Source organism: Sapajus apella, unplaced genomic scaffold, assembly GCF_009761245.1.
Source record: "Sapajus apella isolate SASKATOON/1434 unplaced genomic scaffold, GSC_monkey_1.0 scaffold5, whole genome shotgun sequence".
In the NCBI taxonomy this organism is placed as follows: Eukaryota; Metazoa; Chordata; class Mammalia; order Primates; family Cebidae; genus Sapajus; species Sapajus apella.
In genome coordinates, this window is record NW_022436945.1 from 28,632,170 (window position 1) to 28,657,416 (window position 25,247).

At 38.5% G+C, this 25,247-nt stretch overlaps 1 protein-coding gene and 1 long non-coding RNA gene across 2 annotated transcripts in view; both read right to left on the reverse strand.

Moving 5' to 3' along the window:
- The window catches only part of RFC1 (replication factor C subunit 1), a 77,114-nt gene that overhangs the window by 14,334 nt on the left and 37,533 nt on the right, over positions 1-25,247 (reverse strand). The window contains exons 5-15 of the mRNA XM_032272020.1: positions 22,117-22,349; positions 21,180-21,257; positions 17,975-18,052; positions 16,032-16,119; positions 15,136-15,422; positions 12,388-12,495; positions 9,554-9,733; positions 8,258-8,362; positions 5,006-5,402; positions 3,033-3,145; positions 1,308-1,422 (exon numbers count right to left, since the gene is read on the reverse strand). Of these exons, the coding sequence (XP_032127911.1) occupies positions 1,308-1,422; positions 3,033-3,145; positions 5,006-5,402; positions 8,258-8,362; positions 9,554-9,733; positions 12,388-12,495; positions 15,136-15,422; positions 16,032-16,119; positions 17,975-18,052; positions 21,180-21,257; positions 22,117-22,349 (1,782 nt within the window). The remainder of the gene's footprint in view (positions 1-1,307; positions 1,423-3,032; positions 3,146-5,005; positions 5,403-8,257; positions 8,363-9,553; positions 9,734-12,387; positions 12,496-15,135; positions 15,423-16,031; positions 16,120-17,974; positions 18,053-21,179; positions 21,258-22,116; positions 22,350-25,247) is intronic.
- Positions 430-1,301, reverse strand: LOC116545511. The gene is made up of 2 exons (XR_004266340.1): positions 981-1,301; positions 430-916 (listed from the first exon to the last, which is right to left on the reverse strand). It is a non-coding gene; the product is annotated as an uncharacterized LOC116545511 (long non-coding RNA).

Sequence of the window (25,247 nt, forward strand, 5' to 3'; positions counted from 1 at the left end):
TTGTTGCCCAAGCTGGAGTGCAATGGCATGCTCTCAGCCCACTGCAACCTCTGCCTCCCGGGTTCAAGCGATTCTCTTGCCTCAGTCTCCAGAGTAGCTGAGATTACAGGTGTGCACCACCACACCCAGCTAGTTTTTGTATTTTTAGTGGAGACAGGTTTTCACCATGCTGGCCAGGCTAGTCTCGGAACTCCTGACCTCAGGTAATCTGCCCGCCTTGGCCTCCCAAAGTGCTGGGATTACAGGCATGAGCCACCAGGCCTGGCCAGTTTCGTCATTTTTATATATTTTGGTAATTTCATACTTTATCTGTAGATATGGGACACATCATTTTTTAAGGCAATTTAATATTCCATTCTATACTTGTATCACACTTAATCACTATCTATTAATGAAATACATAGGATGCTTCCAGGCTTTTTTCTATTATATCATACTAAATAGCTATCCTTATCTATACGGCATATATATGCCACTTTGCACATATAAAAGCATAACAAATGCTAAATTCCTGGGCTAGAGGGTATACGTAATTTGAGAAATATTGCCGGACTACTCTCCAGAGTTGTCAATTTACCCTCCCACTTGCCGTGTCTAAGAGTGACATTTCCTGAGCAAATTATTTTGCACAATGTGAAGGCACCAAGAGTTCAGGTGACAAAACAACACACTATCGGCTCTAAATAGGCCCTGTGTGGTCCTTCATTTGAGTATCTTATTTTCCATGAACTCAGCTACAACCTGAAACACAGTGGGCATTTGCACACCGTCTTCTCTTCTACTACTTTTGCCTGCAATAACGTCTTCCACCTCCAAATGGTTTTCTTTCTCATTCTTCAAGGTCTTTCCAAACAATTACCACCCCTTTACTCAATGCCCCAAACATAATTATTACTTCATCTGCTGGCCTTAATACCTTACTCATCTTCTTCTGATGGTGAAAAATTGCAAGAGGAAAGCAAAAAATAAAAAATAAATACCTTACTCATCACACTGTATTACATAGTTTTTTTTATTTTCTTTCTCTCTTTACAGGATTCACCTGTGAATCCTCTAAAACCATATAAACAACAAATAAATATGTGCATGTACACATTTTTATCATATTCTCAAAAGCCTCTAAGACCCATGAAAGGGTAAGATACTACCCCATAAAAGTGACATCTGAGGACTTTATTATTCTCTTGTTAGCCCCAGAATTTAATAGGTTGCTTGGCACACAACCTGTGTTCAATACTGGTTACTGAACATTGAAATGAACATATTTTTCTTACATAACAACAACAGCAGTTCAAAAAGCCACATACTTGAATAAAAGCCTTTGATGCTGGTATTGTTCAGTGACTCAGCAACAATTGCCTTCAAACTGTTCTTACTTCGGGTGTCACTTGCATTCAGTTCCACGTAGCTGTATCCCAACTCCTAATCAAAATATTGGAAACCACTGATGGCACAATACAAATTAACTACACCAGCCCCACCGAAAGGCCAGTTAAGAAAGAAAGGGGGTACAAAAATCACATAAAAAACTATAGGTAAAAATTTAAAGTATGATACTAACAGACAATGAGATTAACTATAGTATGCCTTACAATATTAGAAATTTTTAGAATATCATATACATACATAAAACATACACATATAAACACAAATAAGTTTGGTCTTTAAACTTCAGCTGAAATTGCTAATCTGGAAGAGTATATTTGAACAAACAATTTTAGTAAATTTACTTCTTAAAGTCCTCAAAAAAGAATTAAATATAATCATCCCCAAGAATTCAATATCAGACACAGAGTTAATTTATTCTAAGATATGGGCCAGATGCAGTGGCTCACACCAGTAATCCCAGCACTTTTGGGAAGCTGAAGCGGGTAGATCACTTGAGGTCAGGAGTTCGAGACCAGCCTGGCCAACATGGTGAAACACCAACTCGACTAAAAATACAAAAACTTAGCTGGGCATGGTGGCACATGCCTGTAGTCTCAGCTACTCGGGAGGTTGAGGCACAAGAATCACTTGAACCCAGGAGGCAGAGGTTGCAGTGAGCCGAGTTCATGCCATTGCACTCCAGCCTGGGTGGCAGAGCGAAACTGTGTCTCAAAACAGAAGTTAAAAATGAAGATACTAAAAACTAATCCACTCTAAGATAATTTATAAAGTTAAATCATTCTTTGTCAAGCTATCCCAATAAACAATTTTTCTCTGAAATCAGGAAAATGTAAATTATTCTGATTCATTTCCCAAAACTGATCAGCTTATGTCTTAACTCAATTCCTAAAAAACATAATAATAATAAAGGGAGAAAAAGAGTTGTGTTCGCAACTGTAGGGGCTAGGGAAAAAAATATTGTTTTGCTTTTTTGTTGTTTATAAATACAGTGAAAACAGACAAAATTTGTATTTAAATTTTATGCACAGATGCATACAACAAAGACCAAAAGAAACCACAAGCTTATGCAGCAAATGACTGAAATCCAGCAATAAATTTCTAACTCTTATTTCATCATTCTGATACCAACACATGAGCTCTGATCTGCTCTAGTGCCTACACAAGTCAAGTTCTCCCACTGTCTACAGGGAGTCAGCCACAATAGAGACAACAGGAATGAAGGCAGGATCACACAGCACTGAAGAGCAGAACCCTGAGTCGGGTTACCTGGGTGCAAACTGGGCCTCCACCCTCCTCCCTAAGCCTATTTCATTTGACACGTGTGGATGATGGCAGTGCAGATCATTATTGAATACATCGAATTATTACAAGGGCATTAAGATATTTGCATCTTTCAGAGTCTAGAATACATGATTTGTTATCCATAATGCACCCGTGTGCTTAGCACATTGCCTCACTCATAGGTATTACCTATTATTATAATTACCAATATTTTAAAAGGATAAAAATGACAAACATCACCAGAACCAACATAGTTTATATATAGACACCACACACACGCACACACGTGGGCACACGCTTTTATCTGCTAGCCATGACCACTCAAGGTTATCAGTCCAACCACACTGTGACAAAGCACCCACCTGACACACCAGGGAAGCTGTGGTGGTTTTGCCAACACCTGGAGGGCCTGACAGCAACACTGCTTTAAAACTAGAGCCATCATCTTTGCCGGCGAATTTACCAAACTTTGGTGCTGGAAAAAAAGAAGTTCCAGAGTGTTAACCTGTATTGCCTAACAGAAATTCAGGCATGGCAGGAATAGTTGTGCCTAAACTTCGCATAGAGAGCAGACCTCCAGTTTAGTTTTACATTTGCAGAATATTTTCTACAAAGCATAAACAAGTTTCCAGAGCCTTCAGTGACATTCTAATTCCTACCTCACCCCCACCCAAAATAAAAAACTAAAACTAACTGATTTTAAAGCTCTTGATTTGAAATAATAATTGTATGAGTTTCCTTTCCTATGAACGCACAGGCCAAGGAGTAGGCTGCCTGGGCTCGATCCCAACTCCATCCATCCTCATGCCACCTCTCGCCAGCCATGGGTACTTTAGAAGTCACTTAGCCCGTCTCTGCCTGCCTCCTTCCTTGTGAGACGAGCAGAACAACAGTAAAGTTGCTGGTAAGGATACTGTGAGGACGGAATGGCTGAGCACAGAGCCAGTGCATGCTTTGATAAATGTACGCGTAGCAGCTACATGGTCACAAGAAGAAAAAAATGACTTGAAGATGCTGTGTCTGCAACTATCTTGTGACAATCAACACTAGAGCCCTCTCCCTCCCCTCACCACAAGAGCGCCTGGCATATACGTCACACTCAATTCATACTCAATAACTGACAGAGACAATGGTTAAAGCATGGAGACAGGGACTAGAGTTTACCTGAAGCTTTAAAAAAGTCTTCTCAGCCAGGTGCAGTGGCTCACATCTGTAATCTTAGCACTTTGGGAGGCTGAGGTGGGCAGATCACGAGGTCAGGAGTTCAAGACCAGCCTGGCCAGCATGGTGAAACCCCTGTCTCTACTAAAAATATAAAAAATTAGCCAGGCATGGTGGTGCACACCTGTAATCCCAGCTACTTGGGAGGCTGAGGCACAAAAATCAGTTGAACGCAGGAGGCAGAGGTTTCAGTGAGCCGAGATCGTGCCACTGCCTCCAGACTGGGCGATAGAGCAAGATTCTGTCTCAAAAAAAAAAAATGTATTATCCAGGCACATGTTAAATGCCTGTCCCCTCTTTTAAGGCAGATTTTATGAGGTTTCAGAATGGAAAAAAAAAAACGATTTAACTTAAATTTAGTCCTGTATCATTACAATATATTATCTGTTATAAACAAACAGGCCTCATTGGCAATGATGATTGGCACTCTAGTCATCACTGGTCTATGCTGAAAACACTACTACAACATTTGTGATCTGAAACCTCAGTTCTGAAAACACTAGATACATTAAATATATATTGTAGCTTTTCACTCTCCATGACAAATACATCATAAACAAGGAGAGAAACTACAGAAGCACAGGACTCTCAGGCCTTCTGAAGCAAATTGTGCTTGCCTCAGTTATGTATTCACGCCTTTCCTCCTCGTACCCTTGCCACTCAGAGTCTTGCTTTCACATGGCTTCAGACCTGGGGATATGTACTCTTTCCCACCCAACACCCACCCCTCCCTTCGCCTAGCTACCTCCTACTTGGGTTCCAAGTCTGAGCTTAGCCATCCCTTCCTCCAGGATGGGAGCACACACACCCTGGCCCTGACCACACATCTTCATCCTCGCAGCACCCTGGACTTACCCCTATAGCAGTACTTGGCACAATATATTTTAATGGCTGGTTCAGATATGCCTCCCCAACTGCCTGTGAGCTCCTGAGAGGGGCTGTTTTGTTCACAACACCACCAGCAGGGTCTAGTACTGCACCTGGGTTCAGATCAAGCTCTTAATAAATGCTTGCTGACAGATGAATGAACCATTAGATTTTCTCATATATGTGCCACTGAGCAATCACATGTTGAAATACATACACACAAATATGAATGAGGTTGTAAAATCACCGTGTTTTTTATCTTCGGAAGAACTCTTGTGCCAGTTTCGGAGCCAGCGTAGGAGTTTGTTGGCACAGCTCTGGTCACCTTGCTGTCCAATTATGGTCTTGAGCGAGGTTGGCTTATATTTATCCACCCAGAGCAAATTTTCCATTTTGTTTTCACTGCTGCCATCAGCTGAATTTCTAGCCTTGCCGTCACCACTTGTCTCCTCGGCCACCTGCTCCTTGGAATCCAGGCCTCCCCAAAACACGTCTGTTTCCTCTTTTATTGTCTTTGCCGAACTGTCCCTTCTGGAAGTCAACTTGCTCTTTTTAGATTCTGATTCCTTTTTAGATGGACTAATTTTCCTTTTTCCTTGTGCATTTTTTTGGGGAGTTCTCTCCAGTTTGGACTCTTTCTTCATCTTAAAAAGTAGAAAAGTGAGAAAAAAAGAAATCTGACGAAGCATACAGATTTCTATCCTGCTAAATGTACTACAGAGAGCAATCAGAGATAATCAAGTGGGCTACTCGACTTGGGCTGCTCTCTTCACAGTAGACTTTCCTGTTTGTGGAAATCACCACCTTCTAAACTACAAAAATTAACAAACACACCAGAAAGCACCCAAATGCAATTTCTTTTTTTTTTTTTTTTTGAGACGGAGTTTCACTCATGTTACCCAGGCTGGAGTGCAATGGCGCGATCTCGGCTCACCGCAACCTCCGCCTCCTGGGTTCAGGCAATTCTCCTGCCTCAGCCTCCTGAGTAGCTGGGATTACAGGCACGCGCCACCATGCCCAGCTAATGTTTTGTATTTTTAGTAGAGACGGGGTTTCACCATGTTGACCAGGATGGTCTCGATCTCTTGACCTTGTGATCCACCCGCCTCGGCCTCCCAAAGTGCTGGGATTACAGGCTTGAGCCACCATGCCCGGCCCCAAATGCAATTTCTAAAAGTGAGAACATGTTGGTTTTTTAAAAGCAGTAAGTACTCCAATTTTAGTTTGAAAAAAAACAAGGCACAGTGTTAAGAGACTTTGTTTCAAAGTTTTCTAATTAAAAATTAATGCCTCTACAAAAACTTGTAGACAAATGTTCATAACCATATTATAGCTAAAAGATGGAAACAATCCAAATGTCCATCAACTGAAAGATAAACAAAATAGGGTGTATCTACACAATGAAACATTATTTACCCATAACAAAGAGTTAAGTACTGACACATGCCACAACCCAAGTCAACCTTGAAACCACTATACTAAGTGGAAGAAGCCAGACACAAAATGCCACATATTCAAATGTCTCTATTTACACATGAAATGTCCAGAATCCATAGAGACAAGGCAGAGCAGTGATTACCAGGGGAAGGATATGATGAGTGAATGCTGATGGGTACAGGGTTTCTTTTGGGGGTGATGAAAATGTTTTGGAATTACATAGTGCTGATGGTTGCATACTCTTGTTAGTATACTAAAAACCACTGATTTATATGCTTTATAAGGGTGGATTTTACAGTGCATAGTATCTCAATTTTTTAAAAAGTGCCTCTTTAGCAGTGGATGCTAAAATTTGTGTATGAATGTTTAAGGACAAACAGGATATTAACATAGTCTTAAAGTATCTCCCTCTCCTGTGAAGATAGTTATCAATTACAAAGGAAAAAACAGTCACTTTACTAGTGGAGAAATCCAGCATTAGTTTCAGTGGGATGCTGAATCATCTTAACCAAACAATCAAGGTTATCCTCACTAATAAGAAGACATATTGACATCCGGTACCTATGACTGGATGCACTGAGAAGGCCACAAGATCACATCTATGGTGTTCTTAGAAAAAAATGTGTAACCTCAATGTGATCATGAGGAAACATCACAATCCAAAACGAGACGCTCTACAAAGCTGACCACTACTCATTAAAGTGTCAAGGTTGTAAGAAGAAAAGGAAAGTCTAAAGAAATGTCATCAACTGGAAAAGACTAAGAAGACACAACTAAATGCAGTGTTGGACCCTGGAACAGAAGAAGGACTGGGAAAATGTAAGGTCCAAATAACATGTAGAACTTAGTTAACAATATGGCATCGATGTTAATTTCCTGATTTTTATTACTATGCTATGGTTATGTAATTGAAAACCTAGGTGGACCATCCTGCCATCTGGGTGACAGAGCTGGGGACATTAAAATCTTGGGATGCTGGCAATCCTGTGTCCTGTGTGTAAAAAAGGCTGGTATACAGTGGGAATGAATGAGGCTAACTAGGAGAAACAGAGACAGAAACTGAAAGGGTTCTAAAAGCCTTGTCGTCTGTGGATCCAGTAGTTCATAGACTAGACCCTCCCTGCCCATAGTTTAGTTATGAGCCAACATTTTTCCCTTTTTGCAAAAGCTAATACAGGCTAGGTGTCTGTACAACTTAAAAAGTCCTAATATAGTTCTAATTGAAAACAAATCTATCATGCTGATATCTATTAGCATATCCTTTAAGGAATTCTTTTTTTTTTTTTTTTTTTTTTTTTAAATGAGGTTTCACCACATTGGTCACGTTGGTCTTGAACTCCTGACCTCAGGTGATCTGCCCGCCCTGGCCTCCAAAGTGCTTAGATTACAGGCGTGAGCCACCATGCCCGGCCTTTTATTATTATTATTATTTTTTAAGGAACTCTTAAACAATAACCTTTGCATAAAGTCAACATGAGAATATGGCTGGGCACGGTGGCTCACGCCTATAATCCCAGCACTTTGGGAGGCCGGGGCAGGTGGATCATTTGAGGTCAGGAGTTCAAGACCAGCCTGGCCAACATGGTGAAACTCCATCTCTACTAAAAATATAAAAATTAGCCGGGCATGGTGGCAGGTGTCTGTAGTTCCAGCTACTCAGGAGGCTGAGGCAGAAGAATCACTTGAACCCAGGACGCAAAGGCTGAAGCAAGCCGAGATCGCACCATCGCACTCTAGCCTGGGTAACATGACATTACTAGACTCTATCTCAAAAAATTAAATAATAATATGCAAAATAAGGAAAGTGTAATAAGTAGATATATTATATGCAATATACCGTCCTCTCTTTCTCTACTCATATTCCCTGACAAAGATAAGGAAAAACAACAAAGTAGACATGTTGAAGCAGAGATGCTCAAAAGGAACTAAGGTGGTTCATTTGTGGTAGACAGGGAAGTTAATCTTTTGGCCAACAAGCCTGTATCCACCCACAACATATGTCTATGAAATTAAAAAGTTACTATACACCAACTTAAATAAATCATGTTCATTTTATACGAACCTCAGCTTCAACTGCTATTTCGTACTTGGATTTCTTGCCTGGCATAGTTCGAATCAGATTCAACAGGCCATCTTCATCAATAATTTTTGTCCCCAAGGCTGCAGCCTGTTAATTAAAAATGCAAATCATCAAAACTGCATCCTACCATTCCTTTCTGTAAAAACAAAACAAAAAAAAAAATTCTAGGGCCCATTAGTAGGTAAAAAACCACAGGTAAATTAGATAACACTGGAATTAAAAAAGAAAAACAAAAAATAGCACATTTATTGAAAAAATAACATTGAAAAGAAAAAAATAACAGGCACAATCCCTCAGAGCAGCAGGTTGGCACAGGAATTACTACTTTCATAGACTGCTTTACCTTTCCTCCCCTAGGAAGGGGCAATGCCACTAGGACCTAAGACCAGCTCTTCATACCTTCTCCCATATGTAATACATATGACAGACATTTCCCCCACCTTCTTCCCTGCTGATGGAACTCCAATGTGTCCTCCAAGTGATGAATTATGACTAATCTAAGGCAATCAGAAACGTCTTGATTCTTCCCAACCTCCCATATAGCTCTGAGTGCCCAGGTGACAGCTCTGGCCAATGAGACGTGAAATTCTGTAAGAGGTGTTTCTGGGAAAACTCTTTTCAGGCCAGTCACAGCTCTTATGACAGCTTGCCACTGTTCCCTTTTCCTGCCTTGAATAAGAACTTAAATGGCTAGAGCTGCAGCTACCTTACAACCATAAGGCAACATTCATAAGGACAAAAGCTAACACAATAAAGATGACAGAGACAGAGGAACCACATCATTGAGCTGCTGAACTATCCCAGCAATACCTCCAGAATTCTTGTGAGGAAAGTAAGCAGCTGTTTGTTTAAGCCACAGTTAATCAGGTATTCTGTTACTTACAGCTTAAACAGAATCCTACCTAACAGGCGGCTGATTCTTTCCCTAGAGCACTAATTAAAAAAAAAACCTAAGATGGTATATACAGTGGCATATATAGGAATACTTTGGACTGGAAGAAAAAGAAAACTGCATTTGTTTCCATCTTCAAAACTAAAAAAAGATTTAAACTAAATACACTAAGAAAAAGTCAAGTAAACAAGAACTATGCCTTCCAATGGAAAACCAAAATCCTGGCATCGAAGCCAATAACACTTCTGTGGAGAAGAAATAATGTGGGCAAGAAATTACTTTTCTATTTCTTTCCTTCATTTACTCTGAGTAAAGGGCAAATCACATTAAGAGCATGCCAAGGCAAGCAGGAGGTATCACGGTATTGAGAACACAGCAGTACCCACCTTGTCACTCTTGGACTGTCCACTATCACGACCCATGACAAGGTAGTTTGTTTTCTTGCTGACATTTCCTGTTACTTTCCCCCCATAACGTTCAATTAGAGACTTGGCCTCATCTCGCTCAATAGACTCCAGCACGCCTGTGATTACAAACGTGAGGCCTTCCAAGCAATTTTCAGCTCCCTAAAAACCAAAATGTTCAAGCAGAGAGGAAATTACACGGTAGCTTTCCAAAGAAACATTTGGCATCAAAACTGCAGGAAGTTGATTTTTTTCATTTGACATCATAAATAACCTTGGCATGGAAAGTTTGCTGGAAATTTACGGCAAATAGGTACCACCTGAAATCTGATCCTAAGAAATTTTGATATGGCTAACATGTAATAAACTTACAAAACAAGCAGTGAAAAACATACATCCAATACTGTTAGCAAAGCTATTAAAATTACCCATTCATACTATTTTCCATTATGCCCTCTTCATATCTAAACTACTAGTTAACTTGCATAACTGTAAATAAACAATGAAATGCAATCCATCTGCACAAACTCTTGCTTTCAGGAAACTGCTTAGTCTTGAGAACTTTCCCAGAAAGAATTTAACAGAAGCAGGTAAACTTCTATCATTTTGATGTTTCTGTTAATGTTTCCAAACAATGTACTTTAAAGTCACAATCACTTCTTATGATTTTCATGTATTTCTGATGCTTTACATTAGTGATCAGAAATGAGGTAGAATTCCCCAATTCCTGCCCACAAGAGCTAAGTAAGATCTTAACTGTAAGTTGAAGGGAGTTTTCCCCGAACTCATGGATTGTACAAGAATGAACCACTGTTGAGTTAGATGGTCTGCTGACGGACTGTGATGTGGCATATCTGAAGGCTATCAAATGCAACTTGTAATGCTTAATAAAAATCTATACTGTTTTAGGGGAAAAACGGAAGAAAAAAGGCAACTATTGCTATTATTAAAAAGGGAAAGTTTTGATTCTAAAAAGCTAAGCAAGCGTGAGCTCCTGCCCTCCTCTTTGCTCATTACTCTGTGGTAGTAAATCTAACAACCGGCTAGTAACTTAAAGGCAAGATCATATTATCTCTGGATTGGAACGATAACTCTCATAATGTATAATATAATATAAGAGACACTTGCCAAAGACAGCTGGAAGGAAAAAGACATTAAATCTTAATTGGAACTATGTATAGTTATAGATTTTTACAATGGTTCAATAAAATTATACCACCAAACAACATAAAAATTATACATGACATTCCAAGTTACTTATTACTTTTTTAATAGAAAATTGAGATTAACAAACTTAAATCAGGCTTGAAAAGAAGCAGCCAACCAAAATTCAAAGAATGCCCCCATGTAAATTCAATCCTGCACCATTCATGTGAAGACTCTTTCTTAGACAAAAAGGAATAGCTATGAATGTGCTTGGAAAGAAAAGGTCTGACTAACAACATCTCAGGTCCTTTGAAGTCCTTATGGTTCGTGGATGGAAATGATCTACTGTAACACTACAGGAACTAACCTACTTCTGAACAAACTCAAAACAACCCTGGAAAAATTGCACATGCAAGCGAACCCCTTATCCCATATCCCAAATATCTATTATCTCCCAAATTATCACCCACGATGGCTCTAATTATCTTTTTACTTATCTTAGCACCTCTAGCCTCCCTTCCAAACTCTTCTATTCTAGAACTCATCTAAGCTCTTACTCCAGGAGCAGCCAACTACCCAATATCCTCAACCTTTTCTCCAACATTCCCTCCACAGTCTTGCCTTCACTGAAACCTGGCTGTTCCCTCAGTGCACCACTTTGCCTGAAGTCCTCTCAGGCAGAACTTGTTTGGTCTCTCACACCTATGTACAGGAGGCAAGACTGGCATCTTCCTGCAGCCTCCCTAAAACCCATTAGCCCCTTAAGGCTGACTGTCCCGCTCCCTACCCCAGTCCCAACTATACCATCCTCTCCCTCTCTTTATTAGGGAAACTATTAATCTCCGTATGTAGTTACGTATACCAAGCAAACTGAAAATTAAATTTATACATACATTGTATATATATATATCCCCTCCCCTCCTGCCTTCTCAGAAATCTCATACTACAATTGATTCTCCTTCTTTTGTAGGTAAACTTTAATCTCTCCCTTTCTGGTAGGACCTATCCCATTAGCAAAAAGCATGCTTCAAATATCTCCTACCATAAACAAAATACCTCCCCCTAAATCCCACTTTCCATTCTAGCTAGAAGTCATTTCCTCTTGGTCACTATGCTCCAACTACATCATTTTTCTTTCAGTTCCTCAAACATACCACGCAAGAACCTTCCCCCTTCAGGAACATCACACATTCTGGCCCCTCTGACCAGACCACCACACCATCACAAGCCCTTCATACCTGCTGAATCCCTTCAGGTCTCCATGTAAATGTCACATTCCACATGCCCCACCCAGGACCAGTTTCCTCTGTTATACTCTCTAAGGGCATCTTGGATTTTTCCCTCATAGCACATATCCCAATTATAATTAAATTATTTCTTTACTATCTCTTTCTTTAGCCTGTAAGTGTCATGCAAGCAAAAAGCATTGGTCTTGTCAATAGTATATTCTCAAAGCCCAGCCTTTCTAGGGCTGTTATTTAAAGGGAAACTTTTCTAAGAATCAAGCAGTGATTCACAAAGTGAATAAACATCCCTAATTCATGAAGATGGTAACTGAAGCTTTTCTGTTGCTAATTTTTAATTATTAATCTTCTGCTGCTATAAGCATAGTGAATACGTACATGGACCCACAAGGCAGAGGACCCACAATGCTCTCTCAGTATTCTTACCTTCGGTATTTCTTTGGAGCCCAGAGCTTTGGGTCCTTCTCGATTTAAGTAGCTTCGATAAGCTTGGTAATTAGTGCGTTTCTTTTCAGAATCTTCAGGACTTACAGACTTTGGGAAGAGGGAAAGGAAAATGAACAAAGTCATACAAAATTCATGCAAAATTAAAAATACGTATCTAGAAATAAGCATCATTTTTATTATGTCACTTGTATGTCTGGTCATGAAATTAACAGTTGTAGCTGTACAAGTACTTCCTAACTTACAGAGAACTGACTTATGAACATCTCTGCAGCAGCCCTTCTCAAAACTTTCCACTCTCTAAAGCCACACACCTCAGGGCAGATTAGGGGAATAAGCCAAGTTGCCAGCTCCAAGTAAAGAAATGGAAAGTGTTTTTGAAATTCATCTGAATTTTAAATTTTATTCCATGATATATCCATATATCCATGTTTAACAGAAAAATACATTTTTCCCCAAGTAAACCTGATCACCTGAGAAGATATCTTGTGTTAATCCTATGACTTGCATGCCCCTAAACCAGCAGCCTGCATCCCCAGGGATATAAGCATTCCAGTCAGAGAAACTAAGGCTTCTTATAAACTCAGCTCAAAGAAGGGACAAGCTTTACTCCAAAGAGAAGACATGTTATCTATGCTGTTTAATCTCTCCCATTCTACTTCTCTCAGGGGATTTACCATGGGTATATCTCATAAAATCCTAGGGAAATTTTTCAAACTACGCATCCTGAGATCCGCCTCCAAATTTCTCTTTCATAGATATGGGTATGGCTAGAATGTTTTTATGTGAGGGAAAAAATATCCTAGATAGTTCTCATTTAAGAACCACTACAAGATGTTTATTAACTTTCCACTTCCTATTTTAATTATTTTTAACTTGTAAGCAATCCCAAATCCTTTCGAGAGTAGACAAAATAATACTTCTATATAAAGAAATGGCTTAACCAATAAAATATTTAGGCTGGTTTGGCTAAGAGGTCGAGAAGCCATAAATCTAACTCTACTTTCCAACAATGGTTCTCAAATGTTGGTGTGCATGCATATCATATGAGGAGCTTATTAAAATGAGCTGCCCATACCACATGCCCTAGGAAACTCCATATTTTTAACACGTTTCACAAGACAGTCCAGTGCATACCAACTTGGGAAAATGATTAATTTATGACACTAATTCTATGAAAAGAATTCCAAATGATTAATGGCTTATAACTTTGAAGGACACCCAATTTATGAAGTCAGAATTACTTGACCAACACCAACTAAATTTATTAAATAGACTTTATTTGCTGTTTCCAACCAACACTGCTTAAGTTCTGAGTTATTTCTATTCTAACTTTAAAAACTACAATGAGGAGTATCATTTAAAGATTTCCTCTTTCTTCATAAAAATAGACTGCCTCTGTAAATGGAACATGTTTTAGTGTGCCCAAAGAAAATCATTCATCTACCAGATAAGCATTTAATGAAGAAAAATCTGAGACCAAAAAGTTAATTGTTCCTTTAAGCGTATTTATAACGGTGATGCCCAGCTAAAATAGACAATATTCTACTTTTAATCCTAAGTGCCTAAGAGGCATGAATGAATAGCGGTTTCTCCTTATGAATCTAAAGTAGTTGCAAATTGGAGATTCAGAGACCATTCGTTTCTCAAATATATTTCCTAGCAAAACGTTTCAAAGATATTCATTATCTCATTATTTTTTCCTTTAAAAATAATTTCAGTAACTCAACACTATATACAAGAATAAAAAAGAATAAATTCAGAACTAATTGAAATAACAATCATTTTAACAATAATATCTAAGGTGGCACTTATTAGGTCCCAGGCACTGCTCTAAGTGCTTTTACATATGAAGTCAATACGTACTATTATTATTATTCCTATTTTACAAACAGCACTGAAACACAAACAGGGGAGATGACCAAACCTGCTCAGGGGCCCAGCTGTAATTTGAAACTGGCTCCAGGGCCTGCGTGGAGCCACTATGTTATACTGCCTCAGAGGACAACTTCAAGGCTGGCCCTGTCACTTACCAGGTGGATGATCTTGGAATAGTTAAACTCTTTCAGCCTATTTCCTCATCTTTAAAAGTTGAATAATAAAAATAAATACCTCACAGGGTTGTTGTGAACATTATATGAGCTACCATATGTAAAGTATTAGCACAGTATCTGACACACAATAATAAATATTGGCTTACTTAGCTATATTAATACTTTGTATCCTACAACAGCTTCTAAATAAGATCTTAAAAATATTATAATGATTTATGGTCATTAGAAATAAAACTTGAAAACAAATCCAGACTAACACATAGCCCCAAAATATATATAGCAATGCCCCTTTATCCAAGGAGGGTATGTTCCAAGACACCCCAGTAGGTGCCTGAAACCACAGACAGTACCAAACTCTATATATACTTACCAAGTACTGTTTTTTCTATCTAATATCCAAGACAGCTACCAAGTGACTAACGGGGGCAGGGGCAGAGTAGTATATCCTGCATGGATATGCTGGACAAAAAGAAGATTCATGTCCTGGGTGAGATGAAGCTGGCTGGCCAGAAATTTCATTATGTTACTCAGAAGAGTGCACAATTTAAACCTTATTGTTTATTCCTGGAATTTTCCATTTAATCTTTTCAGACCGTGATTAACCACAGGTAACTGAAATTTCAGAAGCCAAAACCATAGATAAGGGAGACTACCATACTTCCTAGAAAGTTCCTACCTCTTTCTTAGCTGGGGAACTTTTGGTTTTCTTAGGAGTTTTTGTTTCTCCTTTCAATTCAATGGCATTTTCTTTTCTTTTTGAGGCAACAGGTTCTATTTCTTTGTAAGAGCTCTCTTCTTTTTTTTTCATAATTGCCAGCTTAGAACTGGCCTTGGGAGAAGAGACTTCTCTTATTTTGTCAGTTGATGACTTGGAATGTTGCTGAGATTCTTTTGAACTTTCATATTTAGTTTGCTTCTTAGGACTGCAGCTCTTTCTTTCATCTGAAAATTGTTCTGTTTTTACTAGGAAGAAAGAAAAGATCATGATTATTGTTTCTGGAAAATGATAACCAATATCAACTTTTCTTTTTCAACTGAGTAATCTTAGCACAGAATACAGCCTGAAGGCTCAAAGTCCTAAAGTGTAAAAACCACTGTTTATAGTAAATCAATAAATAATTTACTTATAGAATTAAGATCATCTAGACTAGTAGATGATTTGCTTTCAGGACCACCAAAGTATAAGACCTACAGCCAATAAGCAGGAGAGCTGAAGATGACCTGGCCATCTATGAGTGAACTCTGAGACTGCCTCTGACATGCAAAGCTCAAAACATCTAGGTCTTCATCTTTATCTATTGAAGTCCACATATTGCACTATTCTTGGAAATTAACAAGAAGCCAGGAGCTATAATACATTTCTCATAATAATCATAAAGCAGATGAGCATTCTGTACCAGCTAGCATCCAAAGAGCTTTCAAAGTATCTAAGTTGAATGTGCTCTAATAGTCCTATGAAATAATGTCTACCTAATAATACATAATTAGTGAATAAAATATTTAAACAAGATTATCATGAATTTAATTCTATAAAGACAATGCTCCATCTTACTTTTTTTCTGCTAGTATTACCTTTATGAGGATATTTAAGTTTTTCTGCTTTACTTAAACTGGCTTGGACAGATGAAAACGTTTCTCCCTCTTCTGTGTCCTTTCGAGCCTAAACAAATTTTAAAAGTGTCAAATGTGACAAATAATAGAAAAACTATTACCATAAGATCTATTGTTAAAATCCATTAAAAGTTTAAGGGTCACCTTCCAAACTAGCAGAACACTATAATAAACTGTCATTCATTCATCCACAAAACTTCCAAGGCAAATGAGGTACGTTTTATTACTTCATGTTACAAATGAATAAACAGATGAAAAGGTATAAAAATACATCTATAAAAATTATCCCTCTTCATCCCAACCTGTAAATCTGGAATTAGAAGCCTTATTTCTGCTTCCTTTATCTCAACTCTCAAATTTTGTTAGTATTAAGCAGTTAAAAACTAAAATCTAAATTTTAGACTAAAATAAAAATAAACTAAAGCTCGAAAGGAAAATGAGAGCACTTTCTCAAAAGAGAAAAAAAAATCCATTCTCTTCAATGCTCCTTCAAAACTCCATTTTATAAAAAGGTCACAAATTAAGGTTTGTGATACAGTAACCTTTAAAGTAATTATAATTTGAGTGTCTTTAGCTGAAGTAAGGCTTTTCAAATGACAAAATCTCTACCACTCCCTACTGCCTTAATATCTGCCTGCTTAGTCTTAGCTCCTGATACATCTAGGTTTACAACTCCCTGCTTTAAAGAAAAGTAAAATCTTTCAAGGTAGTCACATATTGATACTGACAATTACTTTAATAGAATGTGATTCATCAGAAACAAACCTAACCTACTAGAGATCAACTGTTAATTTAAAAAAAAAAAATTAATGTTTTAAAAATTTCCCAAAATAAGGCTGGTGGCACACACTTGTAATCCGAGCTACTTGGGGGGCTGTGGTGAGGGGATCACTTGAGCCAAGGAAGTCAAGGCTGCAGTGAGCTGAGATGATCACACCACTGCATTCCAGACTGGGTGACAAAGTGAGACCTCTCAAAAAAAAAGAAAAAATTCCCCAAAATACACTCATTGTTATATGAGATTGTCATAACATCAATCTTAGAGTTAACTAATTAGAAATGACAAAACTGTGCTTCCTGAACAGACAGTGATTAATATTTTAGTTATTAAACTTGTGTACCAAAGGAATTTTTAGGAGCATTATTTTCTGAACAAGTACTTAACAACTCCTGTGATTAAAGAGAAAGGAAAACATAAACTGGGCGAGGCCTGTAATCCCAACACTTTGGGAGGCCAAGGTGGGAGGATCACTTGAGCCCATGAGTTCGAGGATTCAGTGTGCTATGAACATGCCAGTGTAATCCAGCCTGGGCAACAGAGTAAGATCTTGTCTCTCAAAACAAAAAAACCTAAAAGGCCAGGCATGGTAGCTCACACCTCTAATCCCAGCACTTTGGGAGGCTGAAACAGGCAGATCGCTTGAGCTCCAGAGTTCAAGACCAGCCTGGCCAACAAGACAAAACCTATCTCTGCAAAAGTATACAAAGGTAGCTGGGTGTGGTGGCACATGCCTGTAGTCTCAGCTATTCAGGAGGCTGAGGCAGGTGGATCACTTGAGCTCAGGAGGCAGAAGCTGCACTGAGCCCAGATCACACCACTGCACTGCAGCCTGGGTGGCAACGCAAGACTCTGTCTCAATTAATTAATTAATATTTAAAAAATAAGGAAAGAATATAATTCTTTGTTTTGTGATAAAGGTTCTGGTTTACTTTGACTCTATCACTCTTCTTTTAGGAAGAATAAGTTTCTCAATGAGCTTCCCCAAAAACATTTTTATAAATCAAAACAATCTGGCTTCTTTCTGGAAAAGTTATTCATGTTTTGGCTAGAGCCTAGAACACACAAGTATGAACACTGATCTGTACTGTACGTTCAGAATGCAAACAGCCCAATATTATGCCACCTTTTTGGTCTTGGGTTCTTCATCCAACATGGCTAATGTTCTGGCAAACTCTTCATCTTCATGTAACTGCCTCTCCAGCTGTAAAATGTGTCAGCAAAGTAAGTTGAGTTGCTTTTTTACTTTTTGTAAATAAAAGTTTTAAATGTCTGACTCATATATTTAGAAGAAGCTAGAAAAACAGTTTCCAGAAATCAACTATGACATTTTCCCACTGAACATTAACAGTCAAATAGCACAGGTTTGTTTCACTAAGTTGAATCAGATTTTAGAGCATACAGTTCTGGTTTCGCAGGGATGACAGATAAAGTGAGTGTATTTTTTAAATCACATTTCTTACTTATAAAACATGAGGTCTGTACTTTTTTTCTTAATGGTCCTTATGCAATACAGCTCTCTTATTTCTATTTAACTTAAACTCTGAAAGACCTCTGAAAGGAATCTCAACCTAATAAGAAAACACAATCATCTGGGGAGCACAAAAATAGTGAATCTAAGAATTTAAGAAAATTATACAGTATTTTTTTTTGCACACAATAGTAAGCTATATACAAATGTAAAATCACTTTTACTATCAAACTCCTATTTTCAATTACTAATTCAAATGCATCTGTTCTTACTTTTGAAAATTTAAGTCATCATGTCAGGAGTTCTACTACCATGCTAATGTAACACAGAGACATCCTAGTTATCTCAGTTATTTCAAAATACTTGCACTTTCAGCAAAATAGAGCTCTTCCAAAAGAGAATATGTAGCAGTGGAACATCCTTCTTGCTTACGTGATAGTCAATAAAAACCACCGTACATTATTCAAACAAAGAAAAGGACTTCAAAAATCCACTCAAACTTTTAAAAGTGAAGGGAAAAAAGAAGGGAGGAAAAACTTTTAGAGGGATAATTAGGAAAGACAACTGCATCATTAACACCTAAAAGTCCTTAATCAGATTAATTACCCAAACAAAATTCTGAAACGATGTGATAAAAATGGAAAAATAGGGGATTGTGATACAAAGTACCACACCTGGTTTGGAAAGGATTAGGTAACCCTCTGGTGTCTGGGTCAGATAAGGAGAAATCAGGTTCCTAAAAATTACTTCCTCGTTTGACCTAGGCTATCTGCGCTACCTCGAGTCATGTGGATACTTGTTTGTAGTTTATGTAATTCAGTATGATCAAATAAGATAGAAAAAGACTTTGAAAACACAAACTATAAACTACCAAAGTAATAAATTGTGAACAATCATAATATTGTTCTCTCACAATATTTATCAAGAGCCCATTGTATGCCAGACACTAAGATAAGCACTGATGTAACAATAGTTGAGTGAGACATAAATAGCCCTGGTGAGGGGACCTTACAGCCTATACTTGCTATTATAATTAAATAGCAAGTATAATAAATGATAATAGTAGCTATGACAGGGTATGGCAGAGTATATCACAGGGGTTTCTAATATAGTTGAGGTAGGTCTGGGAAAGTGACACTTAAGCTAAGCAAACTCCGTCTCAAAAAAAAAAAAAAGAGGAAGGGAGTTCCAACAGCAGGTAGCTAAGCCTGGATCCTCTGACAGATGAGCGCTCCTCCTTGAAATGCTTCATTTGGCTTCTGTAAGATATCAACCTCTCCTGATGTTCCTACTTCACTAGCCACTCTCTCCTCTCCTTAGCTGGATCATCCTCCTTTTCCTGACCTCTAAATGTTAACAGTGGCCCAGGGCTCAATCTTGAGACCTTTTTTCTTTTCTATTTGCATTCTCTCCCCATGATCTCACCCCCAGTTACACAGGTTTAAATATTACTCAAGTGCTAATTATTTCCAAAAGTCCATCTTCAGTTTAGAGTTCTCCCCTGAGCTCCAGACCTTCTACCCAACCACCTACTCTGCATTTCCATTTGGAAGTCTATTAGATATCTCAAACTTAACCTGTCCAAAAAGATTTCTCTATACCAAACCTGTTCTGCTTCCTGACATCTCACCCAGTTGTTTAGGCCACAATTGATTTTTTTTTTTTTTTTTTCCCAGAGACAAGGTATTATTCTGTCACCCAGGCTGGCGTGTAGTGGCATAATCACAGCTCACTGCAGCCTGAACCTCCCAGGCTCAAGCAATCCTCCTACCTCTACCTCCCAAGTAGCTGAAACCACAAGCGTGCACCACCATGCCCAGCTAATTTTTGCATTTTTTGTAGAGATGGGATTTCCCTATGCTACCCAGTCTGGTCTCAAACTCCCAGCCTCAAGAGATCCTCCCACCTCGGCCTCCCAAAGTGCTGGGATTACAGGTATGAGTCTCAGCACCCAGCCTCATCTGTGAATCTTCTTCCCTCACACCTTATATCCAATCTGTCAAAAACAACTTGTACCTTCAAGGCACATTCAGGTTATGATCATCTCTCACTGCCTCTTCCTATTACCAGCTGACATCCCTCACCTACAATCACAGTCTGCAAACTGATCTGCTGCTGATCTTACCCCAACATGGACTATTAACATCATCAAAGCCAAACTAATTTTCTTTTAAGAGCCATCAAGTCCTGTCACTTCTCTATTCAAAATTCCAATGGGGCTGGGTGTGGTGGCTCACACCTGAAATCCCAATACCTTGGGAGGCCAAGGAGGGCAGATCACTTCAGGTTAGGAGTTTGAGACCAGCCTGGCAAACATGGTGAAACCCTGTCTCTATTAAAAATACGAAAATTAGCCAGGCATAGTGGTGGGTGCCTGTAGTCCCAGTTACTGGGGCAGGTGAGTCAGGAGCTTCCCTTGAACCCAGGAGATGGAGGTTGCAGTTAGCCAGATGGTACCACTGCACTCCAGCCTGGGAAACAAAGTGAGACTCCATCTCAAACAAAACAAAACAAAAAACACTCCAATGGGTTCCCATTTGGAAGAAACTAAATTCCAAAGTCCTTATTGTTAATATCCTTTTTGTAGGTATCAAAGACCTATCATGACCTATAAGACTTGCTGCTAGCCATTTCTCCAAAATTATCTCACAGCACTCAATCAATCTTCTCTAAAAATAAATCTTTAAGTAATTCTGCCCTGGTCTCATCATTTATCTTGTCTAGAAATTTAGATTTTCATATATTAGATTTTAACTTATTCTATATGTAACTTCCAATGAAGTTCAATTCAAAACCTGGTTGGACTAAATAGCTAGTCACAATATCAAGTTACTAATGATTCTAAGTGAAATGCAAATACCTCTACATCTTCATCAAGCTGTAATTGCTTGGCGATGGCTTCATCATTTAGTCCAGAATCATTTGTATTTTGTGAAGGCTATATTTCAAAGAAAATCAAGCAAAATCAACATAAACCTTAAGTTAAAAATAAGGCCCTTTTTATTGATAATCACTGATTAAATATACCAATGAAAGATAAGTATATCAGTAATAGCTGCAATGTACACCAGCCAGAGAGTCAAATTTATGGCTACTCCCTGACCATATCCAATTCCCTAATAAATAAATAACCTAGAGACAGACACGTCTCACTTAGTTCTATTGATATGTTCGAGAGAAGTACCAGAAATAAAAATAAAAAAAACCCAACCCTGCAGATTAATGTCTTGGCTTGACAAGTAGTCCAGAACATTGGCAAACCAATATGTGAGAATGATCACATTGTTCTATGGAGGAAGTGATAAAATCAACAAACACAATATGTGGCAGGCTTTAACTCAGGGAACTACTTTCACCATAATTCATCTGGTATCTCTGTTTCCTAAATGGCTAGAAACAGATGAATCCAATATCTGTCAAAGTAAAGAATGTTAAAAGTACAGCATATGTATGCTCTATTTATAAGGAATATATTTATTATCTCATTTGGAAACAAATTTCTATCTAAATATTGACTGGCTGAGATTGCATTCTGAGAACCCAATTTAAATTCTAATGATTACAATTTTTTCTTATGGCTTAAATAATCTTCTCCCACTTTCAAGAATTAAAAAGTTAAATATGTAATAGTCTAATTTCCTCATCCTTTAAAATGAGGGCAATAAATTTTATCCATAATCATAGGAAAATTATTTTAATTATTAATACATATTGACCGGTTTACTATTTCTCCTGTTATTAATATCAGTGAATGGGTATAAATCCTGAGCATACTTGCTTATATGTAGAATACTTACCTCTTTTCTTTTGCTTGACACCATCTTCTTCTTAGATCTTTGGACGCTTCCAGTTCCAAAATAATCAAGCACTGATGTGGGTGTAAGTTTTATTGGTGATAAAGGTTTATTCTTGGTCTTAGTGTTTTCTTCATTCTTTTTCACATCTGATGTTCCAAGGTGACTATTTGTAGATCTTCCATTCTCTTTTGATTTAGAGGCTGCCTTCTTACACATAAAGTCATCTTCTTCATCTTAAATATCATGTAATATTGTATTTATTATATTATAATATTATTTGTTTACATATATATATTATATAACCAAATACTTTTTATAAAACATCAATTCAGTTATATAAAGAAATACTTCTACCAACTTTATAAAAAGTATACAAGAGGTTAGACATGGTGGCTCATGCTTGTAATCCAGCATTTTGGGAGGCCAAGATGGGAGGATCATTTGTTCTCAGGAGTTCAAGACCAGTCTGGCCAACATTATGAAACTCCATCTCTGCAAAAAATCAGCGAGGCATGGTGGTGCACACCTGTAGTCCCAGTTACTAGGGAGGCTGAGGTGAGAGGATATGAGCCCAGGAGGTTGAGGCTACAGTTAGCTGTGATTGCACCACTGCACTCCAGCCTGAACAATAAAGACCCTGTCTCAAAAACAAAGTAAGTATACAAGAAGTTTGAGATGCTAATAACTTTTTTCCTTCTATCTCCTAAATTCAACCATCATACCCACATTTACCAGAGCCAGGCCTGTCTCCCCCAATTACTACTCAGAGTACACAAATATTACGGAGCACGCATTATGTACCAAGCACTTAAGATACAGCAGTGAATAAAAAAGACGAAAGCCCTGCCCTCAAGGAACTTGGACTCTAGAAGAGGAAACAGACACACAGATAAACAAATATACACTGTCAAGTTAAATGTTCTATGAATATGAAATAAAATAGGGTGAAAGAATTAAAGAGTGATGAAGGATACTCTTTGAGATAGGTAGTCAGGGAATGCCTCTTTTGATAAGCAACATTTTAACAGAGGCCTGAAATGAAGATACCTCAGGCAAGAATATTCAGGCAATTAAAACTACAAATGCAAAAGCCAGGACGGGAGTGTGCTTGGAGATCAATGTGACTGCAGCACAACGTGGAGAGGTATTCCAGAAGAGTTTGGGTGAAAGAGGTAGGGGCCAAATCCTGGAGGACTTTCTAAGTGATAGAAATAATGTTAGGCTTTATTATAGAATGGGAATCCACTGGAGAATTTTGAGCATAGTTTGTGACCCAACTTAAGGTCTGTCCTTTGGAGAACACGCTGCAGAGGGAAGAAAGTGAATGCAGGGAAGCCACTTAGAAAGCTACCGCAGTTCCAGATAAGATGCAGAAGGCTCCGACTGTGGTGACATTTGCATAAGTGCTACGTTGTCAGGTTCTAGCTATATATTGCAAGTGAACTATCTACTGATATCTAACCATTCATTTAAGACCAGAAACTCTTTGCATTTATTTTTCTAAAAACTCTCCATAAAACATCTGGCTTTAAAAGTCTTTTTAAGCATTCATGACAATGTTTTGATGATTAGAAGCCCCAAAAATGTACCTCAAAAGAGCCTCAATAAATTTTTTTGCTTCAGTGATTCACAAGAAAAAAAGCTTTTCAATTTGGCCTACAAACAAACAAAAGAAATCCAATAAAAAGTAAAATCTGAGAGACAAACATGAGTCCAGGCACGGAAGCAAATATCTGTCATCCTAGTACTTTGGGAGGCCGAGGCAGAAGATTACTTGAGCCCAGGAACTCAAGATCAGCCTGGGCAACATAGTGAGACTCCATCTCTACCAAAAAACAATTTAAAAATTAGCTGGGAGAAGGGCAGATCACTTGAGGTCAGGAGTTCAAGACCAGCCTGGCCCACATGGTGAAACCCCATCGTTACTAAAATTTCAAAACTTAGCTGGGCATGGTGGCACGTGCCTATAGTCCCAGATACTTTGGAGGCTGAGGCAGGAGAATGGCTTGAACCCAGGAGGCAGAGGGTGCAGTGAGCTGAGATCGTACCTCTGCACATCAGCCTGGGTGACAGAACAAGACTGCGTCTCAAAAAAAAAAAAATTAGCTGGGCATGGTGGTGCAGGCCTGTATTCCCAGCTACTCAGAAGGCTAAGGTAGTAGGAGCATCACTTGAGACCAAGAGATGGAGGCTGCAGTGAGCCTCAATCATACCACTGCACTAAAAACATTTTTTTAAATAAAATTAAAAACAGGCCGGGCATGGTGGCTCACGCCTGTATTCCAAGCACTTTGGAGGCCAAGGCAGGCGGATCACCTGAGGTCAGGAGTTCAAGACCAGCCTGACCAACATGGTGAAACCTCATCTTTAAATTTAAAATAATTAATTAATTAATTAAAAAATAAATAAGCGGCCGAACGCAGCTCACAGCTGTAATCCCAGCCCTTTGGGAGGCCAAGATGGGCAGATCATTTGAGGTCACGAGTTCAAAACCAGTTTGGCCAACATGGTAAGACCCCATCTCTACTAAAAATATAAAAATTAGCCAGGCATGGTGGCATGCGTCTTTAATCCCAGCTACTTGGGAGGCTGAGGCAGGAGAATCACTTGAGCCCAGAAGGCAGAGGTTGCAGTGAGCTAAGATCACGCCATTGAGCTCCAGCCTGGGCAACAGCGAGACTCCATCTCAAAAAATAATAATTTAAAATAAAAGACAACCATGAAGACTAGATGGTGGGGATGGGGGAGTTCACTTTATAAACTTGGTATGCAAAGCCACATATGAGTGGCTCTTATATCCTCTCAACTGCTCCTTCATTCAACTGCCAACATTTGCCAAAGGCCTTACATCCCAGGCACTGTGTTATCCTTAGATGGCTGCCATTTCAAACATGAAAGTATCTAATAATATGTGAAAATCAAAAGGATTTAGCCATACTTTCTAATTATTATATTTATATTAAAATGAAGCTATAAATTTGGCAACCCATGACTTTTCCAGATTTCCGATTACTAAATGTAAAAAGTAACCCACTGCTTAAAGCAAGCATGTAGTAGACATCTCTGAGGATGCCAGTGTCCTTCACTACAAGCACATTTTCTCTAATAATTTACAGCTCACCCCACCTTCC